Below are 14,504 nucleotides of genomic sequence, written 5' to 3' on the forward strand. Positions count from 1 at the left end.
ACATAGCTGTGTCCCCTGCTTGAGGAGTGGATTTCCTCCACCCAGACGGAGACAGTGACAGCCGACCAAGGAAAACATCCATCCACAGTCAGCTCGGTGAGCCCTGAGCTCACTGGTACCTCACAGGAGCCTGGGTGAGTCGGGGATAACCACTGACAGCCACCCCAGTGCGCATGTCGGCTCACACAGCTGCACCACTGACAGCCCCCCAGTGCGCATGTCCGCTCACACAGCTGCACCACTGACAACCACCCCAGTGCGCATGTCCACTCACACAGCTGCACCACTGCAGCCCCCTGCACAGCTCCCAGCAGCTCCACTCCACATCTCCTCTCCCTCAGGAACTGCAGCTGGTTTAACCCTGAGAGGGAAGCGCTACATTGTGTCAGCTCCGTGAACCCGTAGCTTCCTGTGTGTCCTGAGCCTCATCAGCTCCTCCTGGCTCCAGCAGGGATGTTTCAGACCGGAGGAAAATTCAGTCACCTCCCTTTTCAACAGAAGCTCCCTTGGTTAACACAACCTCAGGCCAAGTGCTGGGGTGTCACGTGCAGCCCCAGGTCCCCTCACACTGAGGTCACAGTCACCTGACCTTTTCCCTCAGAAAGTCCCACCATTTTCACTTCATCTCTCTTCTTTGACAAGCAATCTTATATTTCATTTTTAATTTTTCTTCATTCCTCATATACTTATTGTGCATGAATGTTATCTGTGGTCAGCACTGGGACCCATCATCCCTCACAAGATAAAGATGGCAGCCCCATGACAGAGATGATCACCTCCTTGGTCATCAGACATCTCTGCTAGGGCTACTGGAACTCTTGACTGGATGTCACAAAGCTAGAAGAGAAAACTGCAGAGCCCGGAACCTGGAGCAGGGAATGAAGAAATTTCCATCTCCAGCATTCCCCACAATTTTATTTTAATTTATGAATTTTGCATCTATGAGTTTTTTTTTGTTTTTTGTTTTTGCTAGTAGTGTTTGCGCCATGAATCTGTGTGGTGTCCAGAGGGGCATTGGATGTCATGGAACAGGAGTTAAGGACAGTTATGAGCCATCAGATGGGTGCTGGGATCTGAACCTGGGTCCTCTGTAAGAGCAGCAAGTGCTCTCAAGCCCTGAGCCATCTCTTCAGTCCCTGGATCATGTTTTTTAATAAACATAAATCTAAAGTAGACTCAGCCTGTAAATCCTTGAGTCTCCACTGGAGGCAGCACAGGATTCCCAGAGGCAGAGAGGGAGAGGGGACCTTGGGCAGACACAGGACAGATCTGAGATGAGACCCTGTGGATCCCTCCTCTCTGCCCATCCTACAACCCAGGTTAGATCCTGATAGATGGGAAAGAAGGAGAGAACCTTCAGGGAGGGGCCTGAAGGGAGGCAGGAGCTCAGGAGACTGAAGTTCATTTTCTCATCCCACAGTCTCCTGAGTGCAGGGGCCTAGTTGGGCCTTGAGGAGACTGGGATGAAAAACACCTCCTACTGATGTCACTCAGGGACCCCACAGGATAATTAGGCAGACACCAGTCACAGGAACAGGAACAGGCCTAGTCCTCAATACTAACTAAAAAGACAAGAAATCAACACTGAAGACAGGGGAAAGAGTCACAGCCAGGACAGCAGCCCTGACTGTCACAGCAGCCCTGTTGACTCATAATCCTGGGGACAGGACAAGGCTCTGGTCATCCCAGTGTCCCTGTTTCACAGATGTCAACATTTGGTTCTAAGTGATGAAGAGAACAGAGCGAGGAGGGGACAGAGTTGACCACTGACCTTGTCAATACCAACAATGCACAGCCCTGTTCTCACTCAGCTCCCACAGCCTCATCCTGTCCCACCAGATGCACACAGCACTGTGAACACAGATTCTGGGAGGTTCTCCACGCTGCCATTTATTTCCTCCACAAGCTCTACTCAATCCTTTATTTTACCGCCAATCAACCTTTGAGATCAAGGACATTAACAATCAAGTTCACATTCAGATTCTTATTTTCAGTGGGGAAGTCAGGGCTGCAGCTCAGGACAGCATGGAGGAGACAGGATGGAGATGTCCCCTCCTGTCTGCAGGAACAGGAAGGTTGGCTGTGGAAGGGAACAGGGCAGTGCAGGGACAGCGTCCTGGTGTGCAGGGTGGGCTGGCCTCCCCAGTTCTTCACACTGAGCCCATAGGATCACAGGGAACATCAGACACTATTGCTGAGAGTGAAATGGGGGGCTCTGGATGTCACAGGAGAGACCTGGACACATCGTCTGTCACTCCATCCACACCAGGCAGCTGTCTTCACGCTACAGAACAGGAGTCACGAACAATCACTGTGAAGACAACATCCCAACAACCCACCACACACTCAAAGCTGATTCTGGGAGTCCCTGAAACCCAATCATGTCCACTCTGCCCCTCCCCAAGTCAGGTCCCAGAGGGTCACCTTTACAGTCTGGGAGAGACACATAAGAGCTCTGGGAACTGTCCCTGCCTGGGGTAAAAATATATGTCTTCATGGGAAGGTAAAAACTTGGCCCTAGAAGAATTGCTGGAGGAGCTATTATGTATTGCCAGAGCTCCCCAAATACTCCAGCTTCACCCCACAGGCCTCAGGGACAATCCTGCCCGCCACTCTTACCTGGAGCTTGAGCATAGTTTCCTCCTTTTCCACCTGTGAGAAGAAAAGCTGTGAGAGACCAGGAAAGAACCTGACCCTAGGAAGTTTCCAGACTGACAGCAGACCCAGGGTAGAGACAGCAGCAATGAGGGTGTGGATGTGTTTTCCCTTAATGAGGCAGAGAGACTTCTAAAACTCACACCCTGCCCTTTCCTACCTGTGTTTCTCCTCCTCTTCCTCACCACAGACACCACAGCTCCAATGATCACAGCTCCAAGGAGAACCAGACCAGCAATGACTGCCATGATGGGGCTTGTGGACTGGAGAGGCTCTGGGAAGGGAAGGACAGGAAGGGAAGGTGAGGGTCATGACCCCAGCTCTCAGCCCTGACCCTGCTCAGGGTCTGCAGAAGGCTCCAGCTTTCCCTGACCCCAGCTCTGCACCCACTCCCTCCTTACCCCATCTCAGGGTCAGAGGCTCAGGCAGCCCCTCATGGTACACATGGCATGTGTATTTGTGCTCCTCCCCAGAAGGCACCAGCAGAGATGCCCACTTCTGGAAGGTTCCATCACCAGAAGGTCTGGTCTCCACCAGCTCCATGTCCTGAGTCTGTTCCTCCTCCTCCCTCTGCCAGGTCAGGGTGATGTCAGCAGGGTAGAAGCCCAGGGCCCAGCACCTCAGGGTGATATCACCTTTAGGTCCAGGATGGTGGGTCATGTGTGCCTTTGGGGGATCTGTGTGGAAGATTAAAGAAATTCCACAATTAACAAGATAAACTGAAATCTGCAAAGACAAAGTTAAATCAATGATGACACTGAACTATGTGTGTGTTTGAACATTTCTTTCATCACACAGTGACCTGCAGGTAGAGCTGGTCCCCTCATCACAGAACTGCACAGTTTCCTGAGAAGATTCAGAAGCTAAGAGGGAATCCACATGAGCCAACAGGTCAACATGGTCTTCCTTATGTGATGTTCTATAGCATAAGTTAGGTAGTAAAAGGATGAAGGAATGGAAAATAATTGATTTATTTTGTGATTAAACTCCCACAGGAATAAGAAATTAAGATGATTGGGCTACATGAAGGGCGCCACCAACTCCTGCTGCCACCATTGGGGAACAAGCACTGTGGCCATCTTGCTGACCAGTTTAACTGTGCATCCAAGTGAACAGCCATCACCAAACTGTGTGCAACAATTGTGGTGAACCTCTGACCCTCAGCCGGAGAAAACCCCTGCCTCTGGGGGGACAAGATACCAGGTATTGTCACCCAGGGTCCCTGAAGTGTGCTGTGGAGCCCAGTGCAGCACTCACTAGGACACAGCGGTGCTCACAGGGTGTGCGGATCTTCCCTGTCACTCCAGTCCTGGAGGTGCAGAAGACCCTGTCTCTGAGGAACTTCAGTTCCTTATTCATTAGGGCAGCACTGTAACTTGTTGGGAACTGTAACTTCTTTGGAAAGTTCTAGAAACTGGGGAAGCAGCCTAGGGTAGGGGAGTCTGTGTCTCCCATCAGGTGAAGGAGACTCCGGTCCTGGTGTGTAAGGGCTGACACACTCAGATGACAGGAGTCAGAGTCCACACACACTGGGTGTGGGCAGAGAACCCGGCCTGGGAGAGGCCATGACTGACAGGGGCTGCAGACTGAAGGAGCCACTGTTGGTGATGTCGGGATCCTCTCTCCTCCCTCCTGAGACAGATGTGGAAATGTCCTGGGAGAAGGCTGAGCCCTGGGAGGTCAGTGCAGTCCCTGCCATGCTGGATCAGGAGACCCAGGGACCCTGTCTGCCCTCAGAGACAGGGGCATGACCCCAGTGAGGGTTTCCTCTTCCTCAGGACTGAGCCCAGCCCGAGGGCAGAGGGAGGAGTTGCCCGCGGCCCCGCACCTGTGCGCAGCAGTGTGTCCTTCCCGTTCTCCAGGTATCTGCGCAGAGACTCCACGCACCGGCTCTCCAGGTAGACCCTGTGTATCTCTGCCTCTCCATCCCGCTCCCACTTGCGCTGGGTGATCTTCGCCGCCATGTCCGCCGCTGTCCAGGTCTTCAGGTCCTCGTTCAGGGCGATGTGATCGCGGCCGTCGTAGGCGAACTGACTGTACCCGCGGAGGAAGCTCCAGTCTGACCCCAAGTCACAGCCATACATCCACTGGAAGGCGTGCGAGCCTGTGGGGACCCCGCGGTCAGCCCCGCCCACCTGTTCAACTCCGGGGTTACCCGAGGCCCAGCCCATCTTCCCCGCCCCCGTCACCCACGCCCGCGGCCCCGCCCACCCGCGGACTCTAAACCGAAAGGGAAACCGTGTCCGGTCCCTGCTGTCCTCCCGAACCTCGGACCTGGGACCCATGGCGACTCCGGCCCGTGCGTGGAGATGTGAAGGGGTCGTGACCTCCGACCGCGGTCACTCACTGCTCTCGCTCTGGTTGTAGAGGCGGAGCAGGTTCCTCAGGCTCACTCGGAAAGTCTGCTCGGTGATCTTGGCGTTCTGTGTGCTCCTCTCCCAATACTCCGGCCCCTCCTGCTCCATCCACGGCGCCCGCGGCTCGGCCTTCGGAGTCTCCGCGTCGCTGTCGAAGCGTTCAATCTGCGTGTCGTCCACGTAGCCGACTTCTATGTACCGGGGCTCCCCGAGGCCGGGCCGGGACACGATGGTGTTGAAATACAGCAGCGAGTGCGAGCCTGGGGGCGACGCGCGGTGAGACCTCGACCCTGCTCCCGGGACCCCGGGCAGCATCGCGGGCCGCGAGGGGAGCAGGGCGCGGGGCTCGGGACGCGGGTGGAGAAGGGGCGGGAGGGTCCGGCTGGGCCACGCGGGGACGCGGCATCCCCGGTGCAGCCCCCGCCCTCCCCGCGGAGCCCGTTTCCCTCCCCACCCCGCACTCACCCGCGCGGGTCTGGGTCGGGGCCAGGGCGGCCGCCAGCAGCAGGAGCAGCGTGCGCGGCGCCATCGGCCCTATCGGCCCCATCTCAGATCTGGAGCGACTCTGAGTCCGCGGTCTGCGTGGACTTTACAGCCGGTGACCGCGGCGACGCTGATTGGTTCCCCGGGATCTCGTCACCCAATGGGGTTGTGAACCGCCGAGTTGTCATCAGTGTCCGGGCAGAAGGACCTGACCCAGGTTAGGAGCTGGAGAAGTGAAACTGGGGACAGAGGAATCCCCAGCCCTGGGCTTCCCCACCCAGACCTCCTCCTACTGGGGACTAAGACTTTGTCTGAGCCCTGTGCTGCGGGATGGAGCGCTGTGCGTCGTGGTGTCTCTGAGACGCCCAAGGACAACTGCTCCTCAGGTTAGTCAGGATGAAGTTTCCAGGTAAAATACACACAGCACTTAAAATGGATGTTCACGGAAACAGGTGCTGTCGGAGTCCTGGAGGGTGCGGGGCTGCTGTGGACACCTGCATAGGGAGGTGACTGGAGTTTTTACAGCTCTGATTAAGCACTTTCGACACACTGTGTTACAGGTGACTCTCCCTGCACGAAGGAGGCCCTGCTCACCTCTGCTTTCACTTTCTACTTCAGTTATGTTTGGCTGGGATTTGAAGACAGCAAGTAAAAATCCAGAGAAACAAAAAATTAATAAATTTAATTTTTCTCCACACTATTTTGAACCATATGCAACCTAGAATATCCAGTGTGTACTGTGTCGTGAGAATCACCCTCTGTCCACACTCTACATTGTAGTAATATTGGCGGCTGGTCTGTGTTCCCAGCACCCCGGCCGCCTGCTCGGCTAGCTTATGCCCCGAAATAATTACACGGACACTGCTTTCATTTAATCACTGCTTGGCCCATTTCTATCTAGCCTCTTCTACGCTAATTCTCACATATTAATTTAGCCCATTTCTAATCATCTGTGTAGCGCCCCTAGGTGCGCTTACCGGGATCGGGATCGGAGCTTCATCGCCTGTGTCTGCCTGGGAGCTGGGAGCAGGGCGTTTCTCTGAGGCATCTGCTCCCGAGAGGAGAGCTGTGGAGTCTGAGCTCACTTCCTCTTCCTCCCAGCATTGTGTTCTGCTTACTCCACCCACCTATGTTCTAACCTCATAGGCCAGCCAAGCAGTTTCTTTATTTTTTTAACCAATGACCTTCCTCCATCACTTCCCCTTTTTCTGTTTAAACAAAAAGAAAGGAAGGCTTTAACTTTAACATAGCAAAATTACATATAACAAAACAGTTATCAAGTAAAAATTACAATAATCTTTATCATAACTAAGGAAAACTATAACTATAACTAACTATTCTTAACTCCATCAAAGACTCCAGAAAGATACAGTATTACCTAAGCAAACAAGAAAAAAAGCAACTTTTAAAACTCTAGAAATGACAGAGACATCTCGCTGCCTGGACAATCACCCAAAGTTCCTCTGTACCGTTGGGGCATCCATCTTCAGCCTTCAGGCCCATGGTATCCAGCAGACATTTCCATAAAGCAGGAAAATTCAAAGTCAGTTCAGTCATTATCTGTTGTGTCCTGCAGAATGTCTCGCAGACTCTTTCATGAATCAGGAACCCCGAAAGATCATCTCACCTTAGGCAAGTTTAGCAGTCCTCTCTCTGTGGGTTCTCTGTGTCCAGTTTATGCAGTAGTCCAGGCAAGAGCAGTTTCTTGCCCAAATGGCTATCAAACTCCATAAGGATCCTCTTCGATGCCCATCTTCCTCTTGAAGTAGATTGGTGCTGCCAGGAGCAGAGTGTCTCATTGTCATGAAAAGTCCTAAGTTATTAAAACATTTAAAATGCCATATTCTATAATTTTTGAAAGATATGAAGAATGCCTATCTAAAATATATCTATGTACATCTAGAAAATCTTAACTAACATGACTACAAACTTGACTATTATAATTATCTCTTAACAATCTATATTTCTAATTATACATTACATTTTTAAATGAACTACACAGTCACAATATCTTAATCAATAGCAGTAATATGCATATACATATAACAAAATTGACCTTAAATATCTATCAATAAAGGAAAATCTATACTAATACAAATTATTCATATATATATCACTACATGACTGAGGAACTCATAAGTCAACTGTTATCAGATCCAGTGTCCCACAAGCCTGTGATGTTCCTCTCTCTCATCTCATCAGCTCATAAAGTGAGAGCGAAGGCTAGAGAGAGAAGGGGAGAGAGAGAGAGAGGGAGAGAGAGAGAGAAGGAGAGAGAGGGGGGGGAGAGAGAGAGAGAGAGAGCCACATATTATGTAACTATCATTTTATTCTGCTTTATATTTAGTTACTCTTAATTCTTACTGTGGTTTATTCACTAAAGTAACTGTACCGTGGAATTGTGTGGACACAGGAAACGTGGAGTGTAGACAGGGTCAGTGCCCTGCTGTATTTGGTCTCCACAGGGGTCTCTTCCCTTGGAGAAGGGGTTCACTGTGCTGAGATAATGACCCAGGTCCACACGGACAATCTCAGGACTATGGAATGAAGATCCGTGTAAACACAAGCACCTGGAGCCACAGATGATCATCTGGGAAGAAACACTAGGAGTCTGAGTGTAAGCACAGGCTGTGAAGACACGATCCTGAGTGAAGAGGCAAAGTCTTTGTTTAAGGTGAGATCCTGAGCATCTGTCTTTGTTGTAAGGAAGCTGCTTGTTTGTTTCTCAGCCACCCAGATTCCTGAAATAATCACACAAAAACCACATTATTTGCAATACTGTTTGGCCAATAGCTTAAGTGTATTTCTGGCTAACGTTTATATCCCAAACTAACCCATCTCCATTAATCTGTGTATTGCCATGTGACTTTGCCTTACCAGCAAAGTTTCGGCATGTCTGACTCTGGCAGCAGCTCCATGGCTTCTCCAAACTCACCCTTTTTTGCCCCAGCATTCAGTTTAGTTTCCCTACCTAGCTAACTTCTGCCCTGCTATAGGCCAAAGCAGTTTCTTTATTCATTAAACAAAAAAAGCAACACATAGAAGGATTTTCCACAACACATTTTCTCTTTTCTGTTTAAATAAAAAGGAAGTTTTTAACTTTAACATTGTAAAATTATATATAACAAAACAGTTATCAAGCAAGAATTACAGTTATAGTATTTTTATCTCCTTTATCTTTTATCATAACTAAGGAAAACTATCTCTTTTTTAATTTAATTTAATTTTTTAAAGATTTATTTATTTATTTACTATATATACAGTGTTCTGCCTGCACCTATGCCTGCAGACCAGAAGAGGACACCAAATCTCATTATAGGTGGGTGTGAGCCACCATGTGGTTGCTGGGAATTGAACTCAGAACCTCTAGAAGAGCAGCCAGTGCTCTTAACCTCTGAGCCATTTCTTCAGCCCAATTACTATCTATTCTTCAACTCCATTTAAGATTCCAGAAGGATGTAATATTACCAAAGTAACAGGAAGTGCATTGTAAGCAACTTCCAAAACTGTAGAATTGACAGAGACATCTCATGCCTAGATGAAGCCACCCAAAGTTCTTCTGTATCACTGGGGTACCCATCTTCAGCTCACAGGCCCATAGTATTTAGCAGATTTCCAACAAAGCAGGAAATTTCAAAGACAGTTCTGCCTGTATTAGCAGTTTGTCAATCAGTGTCCTGCAGAATGTCTGGCAGACTCATGAAGCAGGAACCCTGAAGGACTGTCACCTTCTTTAGGCAGCTTTAGCAGTCATTTTTCTGTGGGTTCTGCATGTCCAATTCACACAGCATCACATCAAGCAGTCCAGACAAGAGCAATCTGTTGCCCACATGGCTAGCTAACTCCATACAGAGCCTCTTTGTTGCCAATCTTCCTCTGGAAGCTTTTGGTGCTTCCAAGTGCAGATGTGTCTCATTCTCATGAAAAGTCCTAAGCTCTTAAAACATTTCAAATGCCATATTCTGAAGGTCTCTGAAAGATTTGAAGAATACCTATCTAACTGAAATATATCTCTGTATATTTAGAAAACCTAACTAACATGACTACAAGCTTGACTACTATAGACGATTATCTGCTAACCTATATGTCTTAATTATACATTACATTTTTAAATGAGCTGTACAAATACAATACCTTAACCAAGAGCAGAAATATAACAAAATTGACCTTAAATTTGTATCGATAGAGCAAGATCCATAGCAATGCAGAGTATCCATCTTCATAGCTTCTCCCCCTTTAAATGTAAACAAACATTTATAGACAATATTTGGGAATATAGGCATAGTTCTCTCAAAACTGCTTCCTGCTTTTTGTCAACTGCCAGCTGTGCAAACAGTCCCAATGAGGATTTGGTAACGTGTGAGCGTCACCTAGGTGGTGCTGGTTTTGAGGGCATGAAGGAGTCATGGAGGGCAGGTGAGGTCTGCACTGTGCGAGGACAGGAGAGGCCGTTGGTGAAGGTGCACCCTCCGTGGCAGTGGAGGCCCAGGACTGAAGGGGTCACTACAAGGATTTGAGGCTTGGCACCATGAGACCCTGTGAGAGGCCATTGGTGGAAGTGCAGCCCAGGTGTTTTGGAGACACCAGCACCATGGAAGATCACCAGGAACAGCAGCAGCAGTGAGTGGAGACAGCGGGGCCTAGAAGAGGAGCTGTGTGAGCTGCAGAGGGCAGAGCTGGAGAAGAGACCATAGCCCTTCGCAGGGGTCCAGGAGGTCGTGAGTGGGTCTCAGACAACTGGACAGTGAGTTTTTATACTGTTGAGTTTGGCTTTGATTGGATTAGATTGGGACAGTGCCTAGGTTCTTCCCACTTGAAGAAGGTATTTAGTATTTCTCTCTCTCTCTCTCTCTCTCTCTCTCTCTCTCTCTCTCTCTCTCTCTCTCTCCTTTTTCAAGATAGAGTTTCTCTGTGTAACAACCCTAGGTATTCTGGAACTCGCTCTGTAGACCAGGCTGGCCTTGAACTCACAGAGATCCACCTGCCTCTACCTCCCTAGTCCTGGGATTAAATGTGCACCACCACCTGGCCTACTTTTGAATTTTAAAGAATCCCATAGATGAAATACTTGAACTTTTAAAAGAGATTTTTAATGTTTAAAGAGAATGGATATTCTAAAGAGACTGAACTTTTACTATGTTTGAATTTGTAAAGACTGGACTTTTAAAATTATTTATGATTTTCATGTGAGATCATGTGAGAACGGGAGGGTTGTGTCTGAATAGTGATGGCTTGTTTGTCAGGTTGACATAAGCTAGAGTCTTCAGAGGGGAAGGAGCCTCAGTTTAGGAAATGCTTCCATGAGAGACAGGTGTAAGGCACATTCTCAATAGTGATTAGTGAGGGAGAACCCGGTCCACAGCGGCTAGGAACAGCCCTGGGCCGGTGTCCTGGGTTCTCTCAGACAGCAGGCTGAGTCAGGAAGCGGCTTCCCTCCATGACCTCTGCATCAGCTCCTGCCTCTGGGATCCTGCCCTGTGTGAGCTCCTGTCCTGACTTCCTTCAGTGATGAGCAGCAATGCTGAAGTGTGAGCCTAGTAAACCCTTTCCTCCCCAACTTATGTTTGGGACATGGTGTTTATCACAGCAATAGAAGCCCTAATTAAGACAGCATTCATACATAAAATGTAAATAAATAAGTTTTAAAAAGAATTTTGTTTTTATTATGTTGTCAGTTTATTAATAATTGTGTTTCTTCAAGTGAGAGTTTGAAAAATAACTGTGAGACAAATTGAATTTGACTGTTTCTCTGTGGCCTGTGAGCTCATGATTATATTTAATGTAAAATGTCCAACAGTATTTGGATGAGATCTCGACATGCTATGTGAAAAGGTGAAATTCCAATTGCCGTAATCCACAAATAAAGTTTTATTGTAACCCCATGCTGTTCACTGATTTGTAGAGTGCGTATGGCTGCCTTGGTACCAACAAGACAGCACTGAGTTGTGAAGGATATACGTGGACGAGAATGTGTATTTGTTGTCACAGAAAAATTTAACTGTCCTGGACAATGTAGTAATTTTATTTAGTAATTCTACTGACCCTTGTAGAGTAGAAACTGGTGTCGTGGGAAAGCTGGATTCCTGGTTGCACAGAGTAAGGTGTGCACAGCATCTGGACCAGCGTCTCCTCCTATGCTCAGGCTGGGCACAGTGTCCAGCCTTCCTCCCCATCAGTCCTGTCAGGAGCTGTGGGAGGGAGGGGACTGCAGGGTGAGGGGACAATGGAGGACAAGATGGAGGGGTGGAGAGGGTGAGGAGGTGAGAGTTGGGGGGAGGGAAGAGCTTTGTGGGGGGTGGATGAGGAGTGGGTAGTGAGGGATGGAGAGAGGGAAGAGCTTTGGGGTGTTGTGGGGGAGAATGAGGAATGGGTGGAGGTCGATGGGGTCAGAATGAGGCTGTCTGTGCAGAAGAGTACGTGGGAGTGAGGAGAGGGAGAGGGGAGGCCTGGTCACACCTCTGCTAAACCTCAGCAAAGTGTGTAAGAGGGAAATCAAGGGCAGGTGCCTAGTTGGGTCCTGGCCGCTGTGTCATATCTTGCCACAAGAGGGCAGCAGAGACTGAGGAACTGCAGGAGAGACTTCCTCAGTGGCATATGTACTTAATGCACAATAAAAACAAACCTATATAGAGATTATTTTTATTTCACTTATGTGTATGTGTGTATATCTTTGTGAGCCTACGCCTCATGTGTGCAGTTTCCAGCCGAGGCCCTGAGAGAATCAGATCCCTGGAGCTGGAGTTACAAGTGACTGAAAACACCCAATGAGGGTGCTGGGAAGAATCCTCTGAAAGAGCACCCTACCAGCTGAGCCATCTCCCCCCACCTGGACTAGCATTTCACAACCCTGGGGGTAGGCCACTGAGGGGTCCTGCCAGGCTCTGGTCTCACTGTGAGATGCCCGGTTCCTCCAAGCCCCTTAGATGTTTAGAACTCAGAGCTCACAGACCTGCACCACAGCACAGAGATTATACAAGAGAAATCCAGAGACACAAGATAAGGGACAGTGATTTCTGAAGTAGAAGTTCTAGTGAACCCCAGTCTCCACTTCCCCCCAAATCAGTGGAGCACTCCCCCCAGTGATGTCCCGGTCTGATGGTCCCTGTTGAGTTCACCTGGCTTTAGGGGCAGACCTAACTCCTGCCAAGGTTTGTCTCTGTGATCCAGTGACCCTGGGTAAGTTTCTATCCATCACTAACCCTCCAAATATCACAGTCTTACACCAAAAATCCATGGGAATGAAGAAGCTGTTCAGAACACATGACTGTGAGCATGGCCCTGGGAATTTGTGATTACTTCTTCTGGAGACCCTGTGGTAATAGGGCCCAGGCTGCCCCACATGCCAGGGCGGTTAAAAATTCCCTACCTGGCTGCACAGGGCCTTACACTCCCTGCAGCTGAGGCTGACCTGGATTCTCCTCTCCTTCCTGGGGTCACAGCTGTGCACACCTGAGGCTGACCTGGATTCTCCTCTCCTTCCTGGGGTCACAGCTGTACACACCTGGCCGTGGCTCTGGGCGTCAGCTGGCAGCAGCTCCAGCACCTGACAGCCATGAGATGCTCAGCTTCCAGCAGGAGTGATTGATTGACAGCAGCCACAGATGACATGCTGGTGTCAGAGCCCTGAGGAGGGCTCTGGGTGTTTGCATCCTCAGCTGCAGACACGGTCAGGGTCACCTGTCACACATGCAGGGGTTGCAGCTCTGGTGTTTGCATCCTCAGCTGCAGCCATGGTCAGGGTCACCTGTCACACATGCGGGGGTTGCAGCTCTGGCGTTTGCATCCTCAGCTGCAGCCATGGTCAGTGTCACCTGTCACACATGCGGGGGTTGCAGCTCTGGTGTTTGCATCCTCAGCTGCAGCCATTGTCAGGGTCACCTGTCACACATGCAGGGGTTGCAGCTCTGGTGTTTGCATCCTCAGCTGCAGCCATTGTGAGTGTCACCTGTCACACATGCGGGGGTTGCAGCTCTGGTGTTTGCATCCTCAGCTGCAGCCATTGTCATTGTCACCTGTCACACATGCGGGGGTTGCAGCTCTGGTGTTTGCATTCTCAGCTGCAGCCACGGTCAGGGTCACCTGTCACACATGCAGGGGTTGCAGCTCTGGTGTTTGCATCCTCAGCTGCAGCCACGGTCAGGGTCACCTGTCACACATGCGGGGGTTGCAGCTCTGGGTGTTTGCATCCTCAGTTGCAGCCATGGTCAGGGTCAACTGTCACACATGCGGGGGTTGTTTGCATCCTTAGCTGCAGCCACGGTCAGGGTCACCTGTCACACATGCGGGGGTTGCAGCTCTGGGTGTTTGCATCCTCAGTTGCAGTCATGGTCAGGGTCACCTGTCACACATGCAGGGGTTGCAGCTCTGGTGTTTGCATCCTCAGTTGCAGCCATGGTCAGGGTCACCTGTCACACATGCGGGGGTTGCAGCTCTGGTGTTTGCATCCTCAGCTGCAGCCACGGTCAGGGTCACCTGTCACACATGCGGGGGTTGCAGCTCTGGTGTTTGCATCCTCAGCTGCAGCCATGGTCAGGGTCACCTGTCACACATGCGGGGGTTGCAGCTCTGGTGTTTGCATCCTCAGCTGCAGCCATGGTCAGGGTCACCTGTCATACATGCGGGGTTGCAGCTGTCAGGCCTAGAGTACCAGGACCCTTGTATTTTAAGAAAGATTTATTTTGCTTTGTTTTAATTAAGTATAAATGTTTGTGTCTATGTGTGTATGTGCATTGGTGAGAGCAGTTACACGTGTAGGACCAAAGAGGGCGCCAGATGCCCTGGAGCTGGAACTGAGGTCAGCTGAAGAGCTGTGTTTCCTCCACAGGAGCAGTGTGCCTCTTACCACTGCGCTGCCTCTCCAGCCCCAGGAGCCTTGACTCTACAAGCTTGGTGGCGTCCAGATCTCATCTGGTGACTTGGGTCTGCAGTTTCTCATTGTTGGCTCTTCATGTCTGTCTGTCTGTCTTTTGCACGGTTGTCTGTCTACTGTCATCCTCCCTCTGCTTTAGC

General features: G+C 50.0%; 2 protein-coding genes and 1 long non-coding RNA gene across 6 annotated transcripts in view; 1 reads left to right on the forward strand and 2 right to left on the reverse strand.

Annotated features, from left to right (window-relative positions):
• LOC142854241 (uncharacterized) overlaps positions 1-11,348 on the forward strand; it is a 28,807-nt gene extending 17,459 nt beyond the window's left edge. Inside the window, exons 2-3 of the long non-coding RNA XR_012911306.1 lie at positions 5,043-5,881; positions 6,056-11,348. This is a non-coding gene — a long non-coding RNA (uncharacterized LOC142854241). The remainder of the gene's footprint in view (positions 1-5,042; positions 5,882-6,055) is intronic.
• On the reverse strand, positions 1,865-5,663 carry LOC142854235 (H-2 class I histocompatibility antigen, Q10 alpha chain-like). 3 transcript variants are annotated; one of them, XM_075979515.1, is made up of 8 exons: positions 5,478-5,663; positions 5,003-5,272; positions 4,484-4,759; positions 3,057-3,332; positions 2,816-2,929; positions 2,620-2,652; positions 2,425-2,472; positions 1,912-2,284 (listed from the first exon to the last, which is right to left on the reverse strand). In XM_075979515.1, the coding sequence occupies exons 1-8, from the start codon at positions 5,557-5,559 to the stop codon at positions 2,280-2,282; spliced, it is 1,104 nt and encodes a 367-aa protein (XP_075835630.1). In that variant the 5' UTR covers positions 5,560-5,663; the 3' UTR covers positions 1,912-2,279. The 3 variants fall into 3 exon arrangements, with proteins under 3 accessions (XP_075835632.1, XP_075835630.1, XP_075835631.1); XM_075979517.1 differs by lacking the exon at positions 2,425-2,472 and having other exon boundaries at positions 1,865-2,284; XM_075979516.1 differs by lacking the exon at positions 2,425-2,472 and having other exon boundaries at positions 1,912-2,311.
• The window catches only part of LOC142854240 (H-2 class I histocompatibility antigen, L-D alpha chain-like), a 54,039-nt gene continuing 41,446 nt past the window's right edge, over positions 1,912-14,504 (reverse strand). For both annotated transcript variants that reach the window (XM_075979537.1, XM_075979541.1), the window contains one exon: positions 1,912-2,284. In XM_075979537.1, coding sequence (XP_075835652.1) covers positions 2,280-2,284 — 5 coding nt within the window. In that variant the 3' untranslated portion in view covers positions 1,912-2,279. The remainder of the gene's footprint in view (positions 2,285-14,504) is intronic.

This window comes from Microtus pennsylvanicus, chromosome 7, assembly GCF_037038515.1.
Source record: "Microtus pennsylvanicus isolate mMicPen1 chromosome 7, mMicPen1.hap1, whole genome shotgun sequence".
NCBI classification, from domain to species: domain Eukaryota; kingdom Metazoa; phylum Chordata; class Mammalia; order Rodentia; family Cricetidae; genus Microtus; species Microtus pennsylvanicus.

Excerpts from the sequence above, each read along its gene's own strand:
- LOC142854235 (XM_075979515.1), bottom strand. The coding sequence starts at position 5,559 with ATGGGGCCGATAGGGCCGATGGCGCCGCGCACGCTGCTCCTGCTGCTG. Across the intron at positions 5,273-5,477 it reads CCCGACCCAGACCCGCGCGG|GCTCGCACTCGCTGCTGTAT; the intron begins GTGAGTGCGGGG and ends CGTCGCCCCCAG. Across the intron at positions 2,473-2,619 it reads AAACTATGCTCAAGCTCCAG|GCAGGGACAGTTCCCAGAGC; the intron begins GTAAGAGTGGCG and ends TTTTTACCCCAG.